This window comes from Phocoena phocoena, chromosome 3, assembly GCF_963924675.1.
Source record: "Phocoena phocoena chromosome 3, mPhoPho1.1, whole genome shotgun sequence".
Taxonomy (NCBI): Eukaryota; Metazoa; Chordata; class Mammalia; order Artiodactyla; family Phocoenidae; genus Phocoena; species Phocoena phocoena.
Genome location: NC_089221.1, coordinates 59,606,016 through 59,621,060, shown reverse-complemented (window position 1 = coordinate 59,621,060; position 15,045 = coordinate 59,606,016). Strand labels below are relative to the sequence as shown.

Below are 15,045 nucleotides of genomic sequence, written 5' to 3'. Positions count from 1 at the left end.
TAGGAAAAAAATGGCATTCTTTTCTATTTGCCTCATTGAAGTTATTCTATATGAGCAGTTTCATTTTCAAGATAGCGTATACTGATCACTTCTTTTTTTTTAGGCAGGAGAGAATGTTCAATTTATTATTCTTGCTTAGGATTCAAGTAGCTATGCCTGGTTCATAAAAACTGTTCTTAAAACAACTGGAACAAGAGGCTTTTTTTTTTTAAAGGAAGATATCTTGATTGCATTTGTATAGTAAATTAGATTGAGAAAAAATAGTTAACTGATTGCTTTTCTTCAATCAACTTTTTTTAAACATCTCTATTGGAGTATAATTACTTTACAGTGTTGTGTTATTTCCCACTGTATAACAAAGTGAATCAGCTATACATATACATATATCCCCATATCCCCTCGCTATTGCGTCTCCCTCCCACCCTCCTTATCCCACCCCTCTAGGTGGTTGCAAAGCACTGAGCTGATCTCCCTGTGCCATGCAGCTGCTTCCCACTAGCTATCTATTTTACATTTGGTAGTGTATATGTGCCAACGCTACTTTCTTACTTCGTCCCAGCTTACAGTCAACTTTTAATTATCCCAGGGTAGATGATCAAAATTGTAGATTAGGCATGACCTTTATTTTGCTCACAACCTCTTCCCTTCAGTAGTTCCTACCTTTTTATCCCCTGCTGTGAAATACAAGAAAGGTAAATAATGTCTGAGAATTTTCTCATGAGTGACTTTCACTTACATCTCAAGCTATAATGACAAACTTTCAGTGTATTTGAGGATTTAAGTAGTCAAGCTTCATAAATTAGGACCAATTTTTCTCTCTCACTCCACCCTTCTATTTGGTAGACAGTCATCTCCAAAGTTACTTTCAGACCTAAATGTAGTTTAGCTTGTCTACACTCCTAAAGTTCATTCCTTAATTTTTTTGGCTCTCTCCATTTTTGCAGCCATTTGAAATTTAAATGTTAACAAATTGCTAGTAATTGGAGCAAAAAAAGTTGATCCTATTTGAAATTCCTTTAAATTAAAAAGAAGTTTAAATTGTATCTGAATGAGAAATAGTGGGGTTTTTTCCATTTGAAACTTTATATGTATTTATTAATTAATTGATTGATTTTTTTTTTTTAGGATTAGAAAAAGTTGTCCAGCGTTCACTGTATCATTTCCCCAGGCTGAACTTTCACTGAACCACCAGAGTATTCAAGGTACACTTTTATGAGTAGAGTCATATAAAGTGAATTTGTCTTTGCCTAAAAATAGAAGGCTTAATTAGATATGGATTTATTTACAACTAGGCTGGTCTACTATACATTGCTTCCATATATTTTTACATATGAAATCAGTGTTGCTGTTTACCTTGGAATCATGCTGCTTAAAGTTGCCCATATGCGAAGAACTCAGGTGCGGTCCATACCTACTCCTCCACATCTACTTTTTTGACTTGTAATTTGGGGGCTCAAATTTGAAAACAATGTTTGTTTTCTCTATTCATAGCATTCTTAATATGTATGTCTGTCTTTCTTGATTGGCAGTTAGGCAGGCCATTTACTTGATTTCAGCTGTATTAGAGGGTAGCTGTCTTTCACTTTGAAGTGCCACCTATGTATGTTGTATGACAGTGTAGTAAATATTCTTAGTGGTCATTGAAACTTTGTATTATAAGAAAAGGCACAAGGACGTGATACTTGAAGTTGAAAAGCTAAGTTTTAAAATATCTGTCTTCTGATCTGTTGCTACTACAACAATAGCAGTACCACTTAACGCCATCACCAACTCTTGCATGCGCTCCTAGTGCCTGGATTTTGGTCTGTAATATTATTTTAACAAATATTTATTGAACCTGCTAAGTGCCAGGTGTATGGGTGCTATGGGTGTACAAATGCCAAGCAAACCAGGGATCCTAAAAGGATAGCTGATCTGTCTTGGAGCTTGAAGATATTAGGATGGATCTGAAAATCTTACCATTGTTGGAAAACAAAAATGCTTTCAAGGATGTCAAGGGGCAGTGCTAAAAGGGTAAAGAGCTAGGTCAATTGTGCTCCTACTGGCCAACCTGTGACAAATTAGCTGGGGAAAAAAACTAACATGATTTTAGTTCATGGAAATAAGTTTGTGAAAAAAAAATCATGAGTTCATAATGATACTCAAAAAATGTTAGTAGTGTTCAAAAGGTAGTCTCAATACAGGAAAAAAAAACAACTATCGTAGAATGTTTAAAATTTTTTAATAACTTTAAGAAATAGAGACTTGTTGATACATGTACCTTTAGGACATCTCCTGATTCCTTTTGGCCGCTACATGAATGTTCCTTTTTATGCCTAACTCAACAGCATGAATTCATTTAAATTCTGTTACCTGTAATGGAGATGATAATGACACAGAGAAGGTAGATATGATTTTTCCATGTAGTTGCAAATACTTAGGATAACTCAGCCAAAGTAGAGAGGTTGGTTTTTAACTAAACTAATTCCAAACAATTATAATATTACCTGGCTTCATGTGAAATATTTTTTTAAGGAATGGAAGAATTTCATAATTTTATTGCCAACATACTTTTATATCAATAAATTGGTATCATATTTATTAAATATTTGATATATCACATGAATGAGGGAGTCATTTCAAGTTATATGATTAAGAAATGCTGAGTGAGACAATATGTTTTAATGCTTTAATAAAACTGGAATGAAAACATATAATGTTATCTTCTAGGACCTGAGGCTGAAGATCCTAAAGTGTTAACACACCCAGAAAAGGTTGGTCTGTATAATAGAAATTAGCTATTCAAATCTTGGGTTTAGATTTTTTTAAAACCATTATGTTGCTTAAAGTATCAAGTTCATTTAAGTTTTCCCCTAGGCAGGAATATGACTAAACCATTTCAATAGATAGAATTGTGTAACAACCCATTTCAGTATTTTTGGTTTTTTTTAAGGGGAATAATTTTCCAGTACTTTTCTCGTAAACTCTTGTATATCTGTCTTTGGAATAAAGCAGGCTTTCACTGTTCACAGGTTTTTTTTGCGAGTTGCAAAAAATTTTTCCCTGCATTCCCGCATTCAGTCTGGGCTGCCACGGTCAGACAGAAAGTGCGAGGACACTTTTCTTACATCTGTAGTGGAGACCCATTTCAGTATTTATTCTTCCTTATCTCTAATGAAATAGAGTTTTCTTGATCTGTGTTTCTTATCTAGCATTATAAGTCTTTTATTCTTTATCTAGAGGAGAAGCATATAATTTAATATCAAACTAGTTGCTGAGATGTAATAGCAAAAATGCCTTCTGTTGCTTTGTCTATTACCCTTGTTCCTTTAATATTTCCTGCTGGATACTGCTTTCCCATCTTCCAGTTACTAATCAGTAACCATGTACCTGAGGGCTTGTTTTGGCTTTGCTTTCTGCTTGGTGCTATGGGAAATCAGAGGACTATAAGATTGGCTCTGCCCATAACAGACTCCAACAATCAAGGACCTCCCCAGGCCAACCCTGTCATACACCCGTACCTTACTTCATCTCAGGTATACCTTACACATTCCCACCTCCATGCCTTTGTTTAAGTCAGGAGCCAGAAAGCAAGGGAAAGAGCATAAAATTTGGAACCACATAGGTTGTGTTCCAAGGTCAAGTGTGTCATTTACATGTGTAATATACGGAAAGTGATACTCATTTCATAGGATTATGGTGAGGACTGAGAGCAGTGATGGCTCACGGTGTTTGGTACCTAGTTGGTGCTTAAGAAATACGTGTTTTTCCTACTTTTACGCCTTCACAAATCATTAATTTCTGGCTTAAGTTCCTTCTCCTCTTTGAATCTGTCTCAGATGACTGTGGTGATCTTGACCAAAGTAATTGCTCCCTCTTTAACATTGCTTATTCACTATATCAGTATTTCCCTATCACTTGCCTCCTGTGACATTAATAGATCTTCTGAGAATAAAGGATTTTTTTGAACAAAGAAGTTTAGAGAACACTGTATCCTGAAGTCTCCTCAGAGATTTATAGTGCACATTTTGAAAAGTCTTGTAGTAAATAAATCTGTTTAACTTTGTTTAACTGAGCATTTTTCAGGCAATCTTGAAAACCCTTCACTGCCTCCCTTTCTTTCCCCCCAGAAAACTTATTCTTGTTACACTAGGGCTATGGTTTATGCCATTCATTTGAGTTCATGCAGTGTTTTTGACATTATTTATAGTTTGTTTATTTATTTATTTATTTATTTTATTATTATTATTTTTTTGTGGTACTCGGGCCTCTCACTGTTGTGGCCTCTCCCGTTGCAGAGCACAGGCTCCAGACGCGCAGGCTCAGCGGCAATGGCTCATGGGCCCAGCCGCTCCACGGCATGTGGGATCTTCCCAGACCGGGGCACGAACCTGCGTCTACTGCATCGGCAGGCGGACTCTCAACCACTGTGCCAGCAGCAAAGCACGATTTATAGTTTATTTAATGTCTTATGTATTAATGCCTTCAATCTTAATTTAGGAATTAATTTCCTTTAGGGCAGAGTTCAATATATATATATATATATATATATATATATATATATATATATATATATATATATACTTTATTAGATCTAAGGCCTTGAATTTAGTAGGTATAAGGACTTCAGATAAGAGTGAGATCTTGAACATGACTTCAAGAATGGATAGGATCCAGTTCTTCAATTCCTTCTAAATTTCTTTTATCTTTCTGAGCAAATTATAGTTCGCATTGTTAATAAATATATCTTATTAAGCTCTGGATGCTATGTACAGAGAATATAAATGGTGGCAGGTAGAAAAGGAAGAGAGGGAGAATAAAATGGTTTTCACTTCCCTTATTCAAATCAAATCATAGTATTAGAGGGCTTACAAGTTACAGTGCATTCTGGAAGAGTGATGTGTCAGTGAAGGTGGATTTGATTTTTAGAAACAGGCAGAAGTCACTGAAACCCATTCTGATATTTAAGGTCAAGCAAATTAACAGTTTTCAATGTTGAAAAAAAGTTTAATGCCTTTAAGTTATTGAGACTGATTTTCTTGAATGGCTTATAAACAATTTTGAAAGCGCTTTCAAAAGAGGAAGTCTAATAATATTTTGATCATTGGAAATATTGTGAGAACAGGTATAACCTATTAAGGTGATGTCTTTGAAGATAATAGTCATTTTGTGTTTTGTAGTTTTGTGTTTTTTGTTTAAAACAACCATAAGTCAGAACCATTGATTTATAGCCAGAGCCTGTAATATTTACATAGAGCTGTTTTCATTTCTCCTTTTCTCCTCCCTGACCACCTGTCCTTTGGCCTTTTTACATCACATTTACATATGCGTACAGAGGTGGGGAATAAAAGGAAGGTGAAACTACACCAATTTTGTTCCTGGTTAATTAATAAAATTCAATAGGGATTTTTAGCAAGGGAGAATTTTTCAACTATTAACTGCAGTAAAGTTTTTAGATTATCTGTTGATTTAACTATCCATGTTATCTCTGGTCTTCCCTTAGCCCAGATAATTTAAACTTAGCTGAATAGATAATTTGCCATCTGTAATTATGGCCCGGCCAATTTTACCCTTGGTCTACTATTAAATGTTTAACCATGTGTTCACAGTCATTAGTAATTTGGTATAGGAAAGTAATAAAGAGTATTTTTTTTTTTTTTTTTTTGTGGTACGCGGGCCTCTCACTGCTGTGGCCTCTCGCGTTGCGGAGCACAGGCTCCGGACACGCAGGCCCAGCGGCCACGGCCCACAGGCCCAGCCGCTCCGCGGCACGCGGGATCCTCCCAGACCGGGGCACGAACCCGCGTCCCCTGCATCGGCAGGCGGACCCTCAACCGCTGCACCACCAGGGAAGCCCCAACAAAGAGTATTTTTATTTATGGAAGGGAGGAAAGTTGATAAAGCTATTGGTGGTAACTTAGCAACATGATGAACTAGAAAACTATAACATTTTTATTTTAAACACTTTTTTGTATATGTAATAATGATGTAAATTCTATTTGGAATATACAGGAACTAAGTAGAGACAGAGACTCTCCTGAAATAAGCCTTCTCTCAAGTACTACTATTAAAGAACTTGGTACATTTGCTGTAAAGGAGAACTTGTTAATAGAGCCAGAGAAGGAGCCTAGCAAGGACGTCACATTGACCATGACTTCTGAAGAAACCAAAGATGAAGAAAGCTCTCTTGAAACTTTTGTGTCTACCTTAGAAAAGTTACTGACATCACCAGAAATCACCCAGGAGGAAAGACCGATTAGAATAATGAGTGATTTTCAATGTAGAGAGTTGATGAACCCATTGAGCAATTCTTCGAGTTCCATATCAATACCTTTGACATGTCACAAAGATTTACTAGAAAACTCAAAGGATGATGCATTGCCAGCTGAGTCGTTAGCAGCCTTAAACACGTTGTCAGAAGCCAAGGTGGAACCCATCTGTCACAGAAAAGAGGGAGATACCAGTCTCAGTGCTGGAAATGAATGTTTAGGAGTGGAGCCCAGTATGTCTCAGACTGATGAAGATTGTACACAAATAGCAGAGGTGAATTTTGAGACTCTTTGTTCTACTCAACCATTTGAACAAGATTCCAAGTTAGGTGAGCTACAGGACAAGCATCTTTCAGTGCAGCAAGTAAGTGCAAGTATGAGTCTATGATTTTGCCTTTTATAGTGACCTTTAACAAGTCTTCATTGCCCATATACTTTATTTTAAATTCAAACATTCTACCCAAATACCAACACTCAGAAGATACTTTTTAACTTTGAAGCATATAGTTACCTTTATTGAGGTTCCCGGGGTAGAGTTTTCAAGGGGTTAAAAGTTAAAATAGATAAGTTTCTCCTCGGAAAACCTGAGAAGATATATCATCATTACATTGCTTATATAGAAGAAGGAAAAAATTTGTTACCAGAATTTTCCCGGTTAGCTCAGAAAATCACTATGTCTGCCTAGGTGCAGAGTAGAGATAAGATACCCACATCAGTTTCTAGTTGGAAGTAAAATATATGCAATTGGACTGCCAGGAGAGGGAGAAAATTATGCCTGGCTTCAGTACAACTTTGCATACTGTGTCTGAGGATACTGTCAGGTGACACAGTTCTTGGGTGTAGAATTCCTGGACTATTACGCTTGGAGACCCTGGAGTGGCCTGTCACTTGCCAAGTCCCTTTTTCATGTTGACAATTTTTTTCTTTTTAAAAATAATCTTTATTTTTTCCTGATTATAATAGTAACACATCCTCATTATAAAAAAAAAAAATCAAACATTACAGTAAAAGGAAGTCTCCCACAATTCCACTTTCCAGAGATAATCATTGTTAACAGTTTGCTGCATGTCTCCATTTTTTTCTATGCATAATTCTATGTAAGTTTATTTTATATAAATGGGATTATATTATACATAATGCTTTGCAACTTGTTTTTAAAATTTAATAACACATCGTGGTTATCTTTCTGTGTCAACAAAAGTAGCACTACTTAAATCTTTCTACTTGTTGAATGGTATTCCACTCTATGGGTGTGTGTGTGTGTGTGTGTGTGTGTGTGTATAATAATATAATTTAACCAATTCACTAATGATGGTCATTTGGATTTTTTTTTCTTTTCTTTTCTATCCTCCTTCTGGCTATTACAAAAATGCTCCTGTGAACATTTCTTGGAAGATTTAAATAACATGATACTAAGCTCAGGTTATAACATACATACCTGGAATAATACTGCATGCAATTCTGGTCAAAAAATTTCAAAACAGATATAATGATATGTTTAAAAATCCAGAAAAAGAGAAACTAATCATGGGGATAGGGCATGAAGATTAAGTTAAACATTCCAGGATTCTAATCTAAAAAGAGGTAATATGAGTAAAGTGTAGGAAATTATGACTGGTATTGATAGAGTGAGCATGAACTTAGGAGGTCTTCAAAAAAAAGTCTACTTAGAAGTAGAAAAGAGATTGATTTAGAACAAATCAAAGTAAATACTCTTTTACTTAGCTATAATAAAAATATGAAACTTGAGGGACTTCCCTGGTGGTCCAGTTGTTAAGACTCTGCGCTCCCAATGCAGGCGGCCCGGGTTCGATCCCTGGTCAGGAAACTAGATCCTGCATGCCACAACTAAAGATCCAATATGCCGCAATGAAGATCCCACATGTGGCAACAAAGACCCCGTGGGCTGCAACTAAGTCCCGGTGCAGCCAAATAAATAAATAAATAAATATTTTAAATAAAATATGAAACTTGTTACCTTGAGAAGCTTTGCAAGCTGGATATATAAATAAGCTCAAGAAAGGTTTACGTGATATGTGTAAAAATATGTATCCCCACAAAAGTTAAATCTATAATGGATTTAACTTTAAGGGGAAGTTAGAGCCGTTCATGATATACTGCTAACCTTTTAAAATCAATATAATGGAAGTTATATAGTATCTCATCCCACAAATATCACTTACTGTTGCTATCAAATAACAAAATACTAGGCTGAATAGAACACTGATCTGGCCTGGCGTGACAGTACTACTCTTTTTATGTGTCTCTTATCATTTTGTGCTACCCATTTCCTATGAAATTAAAGCACCCAGAGTGACCTTAGGTTTATCCTTGAGTTTTAAGGATGAATATTGATAAAAATAATATTTACTTATGCTTTTCTTGTCTTAGGCTTTTAAATCTGTATTGTCATTTGTTACATTAACTATGATAAAATTTACATTATGTTCACATATGTCTATGGGTTTTTGTATTTCCATCTTATATGGTATTTTTGTGTAATCAAAGGACAAGATAAAACTTAATTTCTTCTAATTTTATTTTATTTTTTTGCATTGTCGTAATTATTTGTGTATGTATTTACATCTTATTACAGAGTCTAGAAGACCCAAATCCATTTGGATTGCAAACTTTGGTTCATCAAAATGTCACCTCTTGTGATCCACTAAATAATAAGGGAAATTCAAAGCTGGTGGAAAATAGCTCTGACCAGGACATTCCATGTGTGTTAAGGAGATCGTCCAGACTGAAAGTAGGCAGAGATGCAAAGCCCACAGATGACATATATAAGATGCCAGAAAAGATTTTACCCAAAATGCTTGGCTGTGAGGATCAAACAAATAACTCTTCAACTGAGAATTTCAGGTATGCTACCAACCTAATACATAATTCTGTGTTTGGGACATTAGAGTCAGTGTACCTCTAAGTAAAGAACTTTATTTTTCAGTTTTGTTATTTTATTTATTTTGCAATTTAAAAAAAACCCAGAAAACTCTTTTACTTTCTTTTTTTAAGACAAAGTAATGGGAAATTGTTGTATTTTAGCTTAATGCTAATTTTCTTTCTTTAACATCTCTCACCACACATAGTTACAAATTTTTTTTCTTGTGATGAGAACTTTTAAGGTCTACTCTCTTAGCAACTTCTCAAATGTACAATATAGTATTATTAACTATAGTCACCATGCTGTACATTGCATCCCCTGGACTTATTTATCTTAAAACTGGAAGTTTGTACCTTTTGACCACCTTCGCCCATTTCACCCACCCACACCGTCTCCTACCTCCAGAACTAGTCTGTTCTCTGTATCTATTAGTTTAGGGTTTTTGGTTTTTTGATTTTTTGTTTTAGATTCCACATGTAAGTGAGATCATACAGTATTTGTCTTTCTCTGACTTATTTCACTTAGCATAATGCTCTCAAGGCCCATTCATGTTCTAGCAAATGGCAGGATTTTTTCTTTTCTGTGGCTGAATACCATTCCATTGTGTGTGTGTGTGTGTGTGTGTGTATCACATTTTCTTTATTTATTCATCCATAGATGGATATTTAGGTTGCTTCCATGTCTTGACTATTGTAAGTAAAGCCACAGTAAAAATGGGACTGCAGATATTATTTTGAGATAGTGATTTTGTTTCCTTTGGATAAATACCCAGGAGTGGAACTGCTGGATCATATGGTAGTTCTGTTTTTAATTTTTGAGGAATCTCCATACTGTTTTCCGTCATAGTTGCACCAATTTACATTACCACCAGCAGTGCAAGAGGGTTCACTTTTCTCCACACCCTCTCCAGCATTTATTATTTGTAGACTTTTTGATGATGGCCATTCTGACTGGTGTGGGATGATATCTCATTGTGGTTTTGATTTACATTTCCTTGATGATCAGTGATGCTAAGCACCTTTTCATGTACCTGCTGGCCATTTGGATGCCTTCTTTGGAAATGTCTTTTTAGTTCCTCTCACATTTTTTAATCGGATTGCTTTTCTCTTTGCTATTGAGTTGTATGAGTTCTTTTTTTTTTTTTTTTTTTTTTTGCGGTACGCGGGCCTCTCACTGTTGTGGCCTCTCCCGCTGCGGAGCACAGGCTCCGGACGCGCAGGCTCAGCGGCCATGGCTCACGGGCCCAGCCGCTCCGCAGCATGTGGGATCTTCCCGGACCGGGGCACGAACCCGCGTCCCCTGCATCGGCAGGCGGACTCTCAACCGCTGCGCCACCAGGGGAGCCCCTGTATGAGTTCTTTATATGTTTTGGATATTAATCCCTTTTCAAGTCTATGATGTGCAAATACTTTCTCCCATTTGGTAGGTTGTCTTTTCATTTTGTTGATAGTTTCATTTGCTGTACAGAAACTTTTTAGGTTGATGTAGTCTCACTTCTTTATTTTTGCTTTTGGTGTCAAATCCAAAAAATCATTGCCAAGACTGATGTCAAGGTGCTTACTTATGTTTTTTCCTAGGAGTTCTGTGGTTTCAAGTCTTACTTTCAAGTCTTCAATCCATTTTGAGTTGATTTTTGTATATGATGTAAGATTGTGATCCAGGGGCTTCCCTGGTGGTGCAGTGGTTGAGAGTCCACCTGCCAATGCAGGGGACACCGGTTTGTGCCCCGGTCCAGGAAGATCCCACATGCCGCGCGGAGCGGCTGGGCCCGTGAGCCATGGCCGCTGAGCCTGTGCATCCGGAGCCTGTGCTCCGCAACAGGAGAGGCCACAACAGTGAGAGGCCCACGTACCGAAAAAAAGAAAAAAAGATTGTGATCCAGCTTTATTCTCTTGCATTTGGCTGTCCAGTTTTCCCAACACCATTTACTGAAGAGACTGTCCTTTCCCCATTCTATATTCTTGGCTTCTTTGTCATAGATTAATTGATGATATATGGGTAGGTTTATTTTGGGGCTCTCAGAATAGAGAGAACCAAAATAAACCTACCCATATATGCTTTTATGCCAGTATTTTACAGTTTTTGATCAGTGCCATACCACAGGGCAAGTCCTTTTTTTTTTGCCTGCCTCTTTTTTCCTAGAAGTTGTGAATAGAGTGGATAGTGGCATGCCAGCATGGGGAGTGAGGGACAGGAGCCTCAGAATACTCACTTATAGGTGACTATCCCTAAAGGAGAGAAACCCATAGGTGGCACAAAGACAAAGAAACCATAATGACTGGCATGTCTATAACAGAATTATCTGCAGTTTACTCAGGAGCCATCTCCATATTTAAAACTGCTATCCTGCTTGACAACAGCTCAGTAAAATATCTTTGAGTTTTAAAAAAAATTAGTCAAAAATTCGGTATGATTCTCTTTGAACGGTTGTGGAGAACATGATAGTAATTTTAAAAGCACATTTATTTTTCAAGAATGCAGAATCCTGCTTTAAGGATTGAAGGTAAAGGGAAGACTGTGCATTCATCCAGACTCAAGAGTGGAGAACAGATCAGGAAAAACAGAAAACTTGCAGGGAAAAATGGTGAGGCCTATTTTATTTCTTTATTTCTTTAATAAGTAACTTACAAAAATATAGAATCCTGGTACTAAAAAAGGATTTAGAGATTATATGTCTCAACTTTCTCATTCTACTGATGAGGAAGTTCAGAGAGGTTAAGGATTTTCCCCAGCACTGCACAGCTCATTAGTAGTATAACTAGGATCCTGAACTTCTGCCTCATAGGCTGGTATATTTCCTGTACTTTTACTTTTAAGAGAATAGTTTCAGAACCCTTTTCAAATTTAGATATCTGACCTATTTGTGGTGTGACTAACCTAGCATAGGCTTTGGGAAATTATAACCAGAAGAATAAATAGAGGAAATTATTATATATTTAGATGTTATTTCTTTGTTCCTATATATAAAGCCCCAAAGAATGAACTAAAAAACTATCAGAAATAATAAGAACCTAGGAGTACTGGTTACAAAATAATAGATGGCGGGACAGTTGGCAGAATTGAAATATGGACTGTAGATTAAAGAATAATATTGTATCAATGTTAAATTTTCTTAATTTAATAATTTGGTTATGTAAGATAGTGTCCTTGCTTTTAGAGAATATGCTCTTAAGTATTAGTAAGTAAAGAGGCATGGTGTATGCAAGTTATTCATTATGTGTATATGTGTCTGTGTGCATGTGTATGTATATATAAAGAGGCAGATAGAATGATTTAAGTGGCAGCAAAATGTTAACAATGGGGGAATCCTTTGTTTTATTTTTACAACTTTTTTATAAATCGGAAATTATTTCCAGCTAAAAAGTTTAAAAATTCAATAAACCAAAAGAAGACAAAAGTAAATACCTTTCATATACATAAGTATTACCCAGTTACAAAATATAAGAGAAGATCCCATTTATAATAGTTACAAAAGAGAGGAAATACCTGCTTATATACCTAGTAAGAAATTGCCATACCTGTAAGAAGAAAGTGTAAAAATTATGCTGAGGGACATAAAAAAGACTTGAATAAATGGAAAGAAGAGCCTTATTCTTGACCATAAAGATTCAGCATTGTAAGAAACTTACTTCTCCCTAAATTATTCTGTAAATGCACGAGAGCTCAATCAAAAACAGATTTTTGTGTATTTGTTAATTGTTCTGTTTTGTTTTGCTTTATAAGGCTGGAGGTTAGCTATGAGAATGATATGAAATTTCAGCTGGAAAACTAAATATAAAAGACTAACAAAGAAAATTCTGAAAAATAAAACAAAGGGAGAGTAGAGAGGCAGGAACCTGCTCTACATAATGTGAAAGCAATTAGAAAACAATAGAAGTTAAAATAAGTTGGTATTGGCACAGGAATAGACAGATAAATCAGTGAAACAGAATAAAGGGTTTAGATGTAGAAGCCAGATACAATGGGAATATGGGGGTAGGTCTGTGATACATATGGCATCTCAAATTGATGGCAGAAAGAAGGAGTAAATAATAAATAGTGAAAAACACAAACAGTTGGATCCCTATAACATTCCTTATACCAAATTTAATTCCAGTCTGGCCAGAGTTAAAGGAAAAGAAAAGTTCTAGGAGAAAAGGCAAGTGAATCTTTTTATAATCTTGGAAAAACCCTTTGTAAAGAACAATTCAAGACCAGAAGCCAGGAGGGAAGAGAATGATAAAACTGACTATATACATTTTTTAAAAATTGTATGGAAAGATATCCTAAAAAAAACAATCATCAAACACAGAAGAAATATTAATAACATATGACAAGGGGTTAATTATACTAGTATGCAGAGAGCTCTTACAAAACAGGAAGGATAAAGAAAAATAGGAGTTCACAGAAAAAAAAATGTAAATACCTGAAAAGATTAACATCTCACTCATACTTAAAGAAATGCAAATTAACAAGTACAATTCTCACCTAAGAGAATGCCAATAAACATTTGAGAATTCCCAGTGGCAAGAATGTGGAAAAAGTAAACAATCTCATATGTTTTTGGTAAAAGTTTTTTCAGTCTTTTTATAGGGCAGTTTATTTACATTCATCAGAATTTTAAATCACAATTCTTTTGAATCAGCAATTCTGTTTAAAGGGATTTATTCTATGGCTGTATTTGCTTAAATATATTTTATAAAGATGTTCATTACAGCATTGTTTATTATAATAAAATGACTAGAAACTATCTAAATTAAGTGAATAGTTAACAAATTATAATGTAACCAATGAAATAATATTCAGTCATTTAGGAAGTCAGAAGAATATGTATGTGTTGATAAGGAAAAGAAGGCCATGTGTTTTTTTTTTTCATGTCATAAGGATGATATTAAATTTCTTGTTGGAAACAGTGCAAGCAAGAAGACAGTGGAGCAGCAGCTTTAAAATACTAAAATAAATTCTATAGAATTCTATAACTAGAACCTAGAATTCTATACCTAGCAAAATATCTTTCAAAAATGAAGGTGAGGGGAGAGGAACCAAGATGGCGGAGTAGAAGGACGTGCTCTCACTCCCTCTTGTGAGAACACCAGAATCACAACTAGCTGCTGGACAATCATTGACAGGAAGACACTGGAACTCACCCAAAAAGATACCCCACATCCAAAGACAAAGGAGAAGCCACAATGAGATGGTAGGAAGGGCGCAATCAGAGTAAAATCAAATCCCATGACTTCTGGGTGGGTGACTCACAGACTGGAGAACACTTATACCACAGAAGTCCACCCACTGGGGTGAAGGTTCTGAGCCCCACGTCAGGCTTCCCAACCTGGGGGTCCGGCAACGGGAGGAGAAATTCCTAGAGAATCAGACTTTGAAGCCTAGTGGGATTTGATTGCAGGACTTCGACAGGACTGGGGGAAACAGAGACTCCACTCTTGGAGGACATACACAAAGTAGTGTGCACGTCAGGACCCAGGGGAAGGAGCAGTGACCGCAGGGGAGACTGAACCAGACCTGCCTGCTGGTGTTGGGGGGTCTCCTGCAGAGGTGGGGGGTGGCTGTGTCTCACCGTGAGGACAAGGACAGTGTCAGCAGAAGTTCTGGGTAGTACTCCTTGGTGTGAGCCCTCCCAGAGTCTGTCATTAGCCCCACCAAAGAGCCCAGGTAGGCTCCAGTGTTGGGTTGCCTCAGGCCAAACAGCCAACAGGGAGGGAACCCAGCCCCACCCATCACCAGTCAAGTGGATTAAAGTTTCACTGAGCACTGCTCACCAGAGCAACACCCAGCTCTACCCACCACCAGTCCCTCCCATCAGGAAATTTGCACAAGCCTCTTAGATAGCCTCATCCACCAGAGGGCAGACAGCAGAAGCAAGAAGAACTACAATCCTGCAGCCTGTGGAACGAAAACTACATTCACAGAAAGATA

At 36.6% G+C, this 15,045-nt stretch overlaps 1 protein-coding gene across 1 annotated transcript in view; it reads left to right on the top strand.

Annotated features, from left to right (window-relative positions):
* Positions 1-15,045, top strand: part of ANKRD31 (ankyrin repeat domain 31) — a 129,834-nt gene that overhangs the window by 22,596 nt on the left and 92,193 nt on the right. Inside the window, 5 exon segments of the mRNA XM_065873656.1 lie at positions 1,126-1,202; positions 2,710-2,753; positions 5,992-6,522; positions 8,845-9,113; positions 11,607-11,716. Of these exon segments, the coding sequence (XP_065729728.1) occupies positions 1,126-1,202; positions 2,710-2,753; positions 5,992-6,522; positions 8,845-9,113; positions 11,607-11,716 (1,031 nt within the window).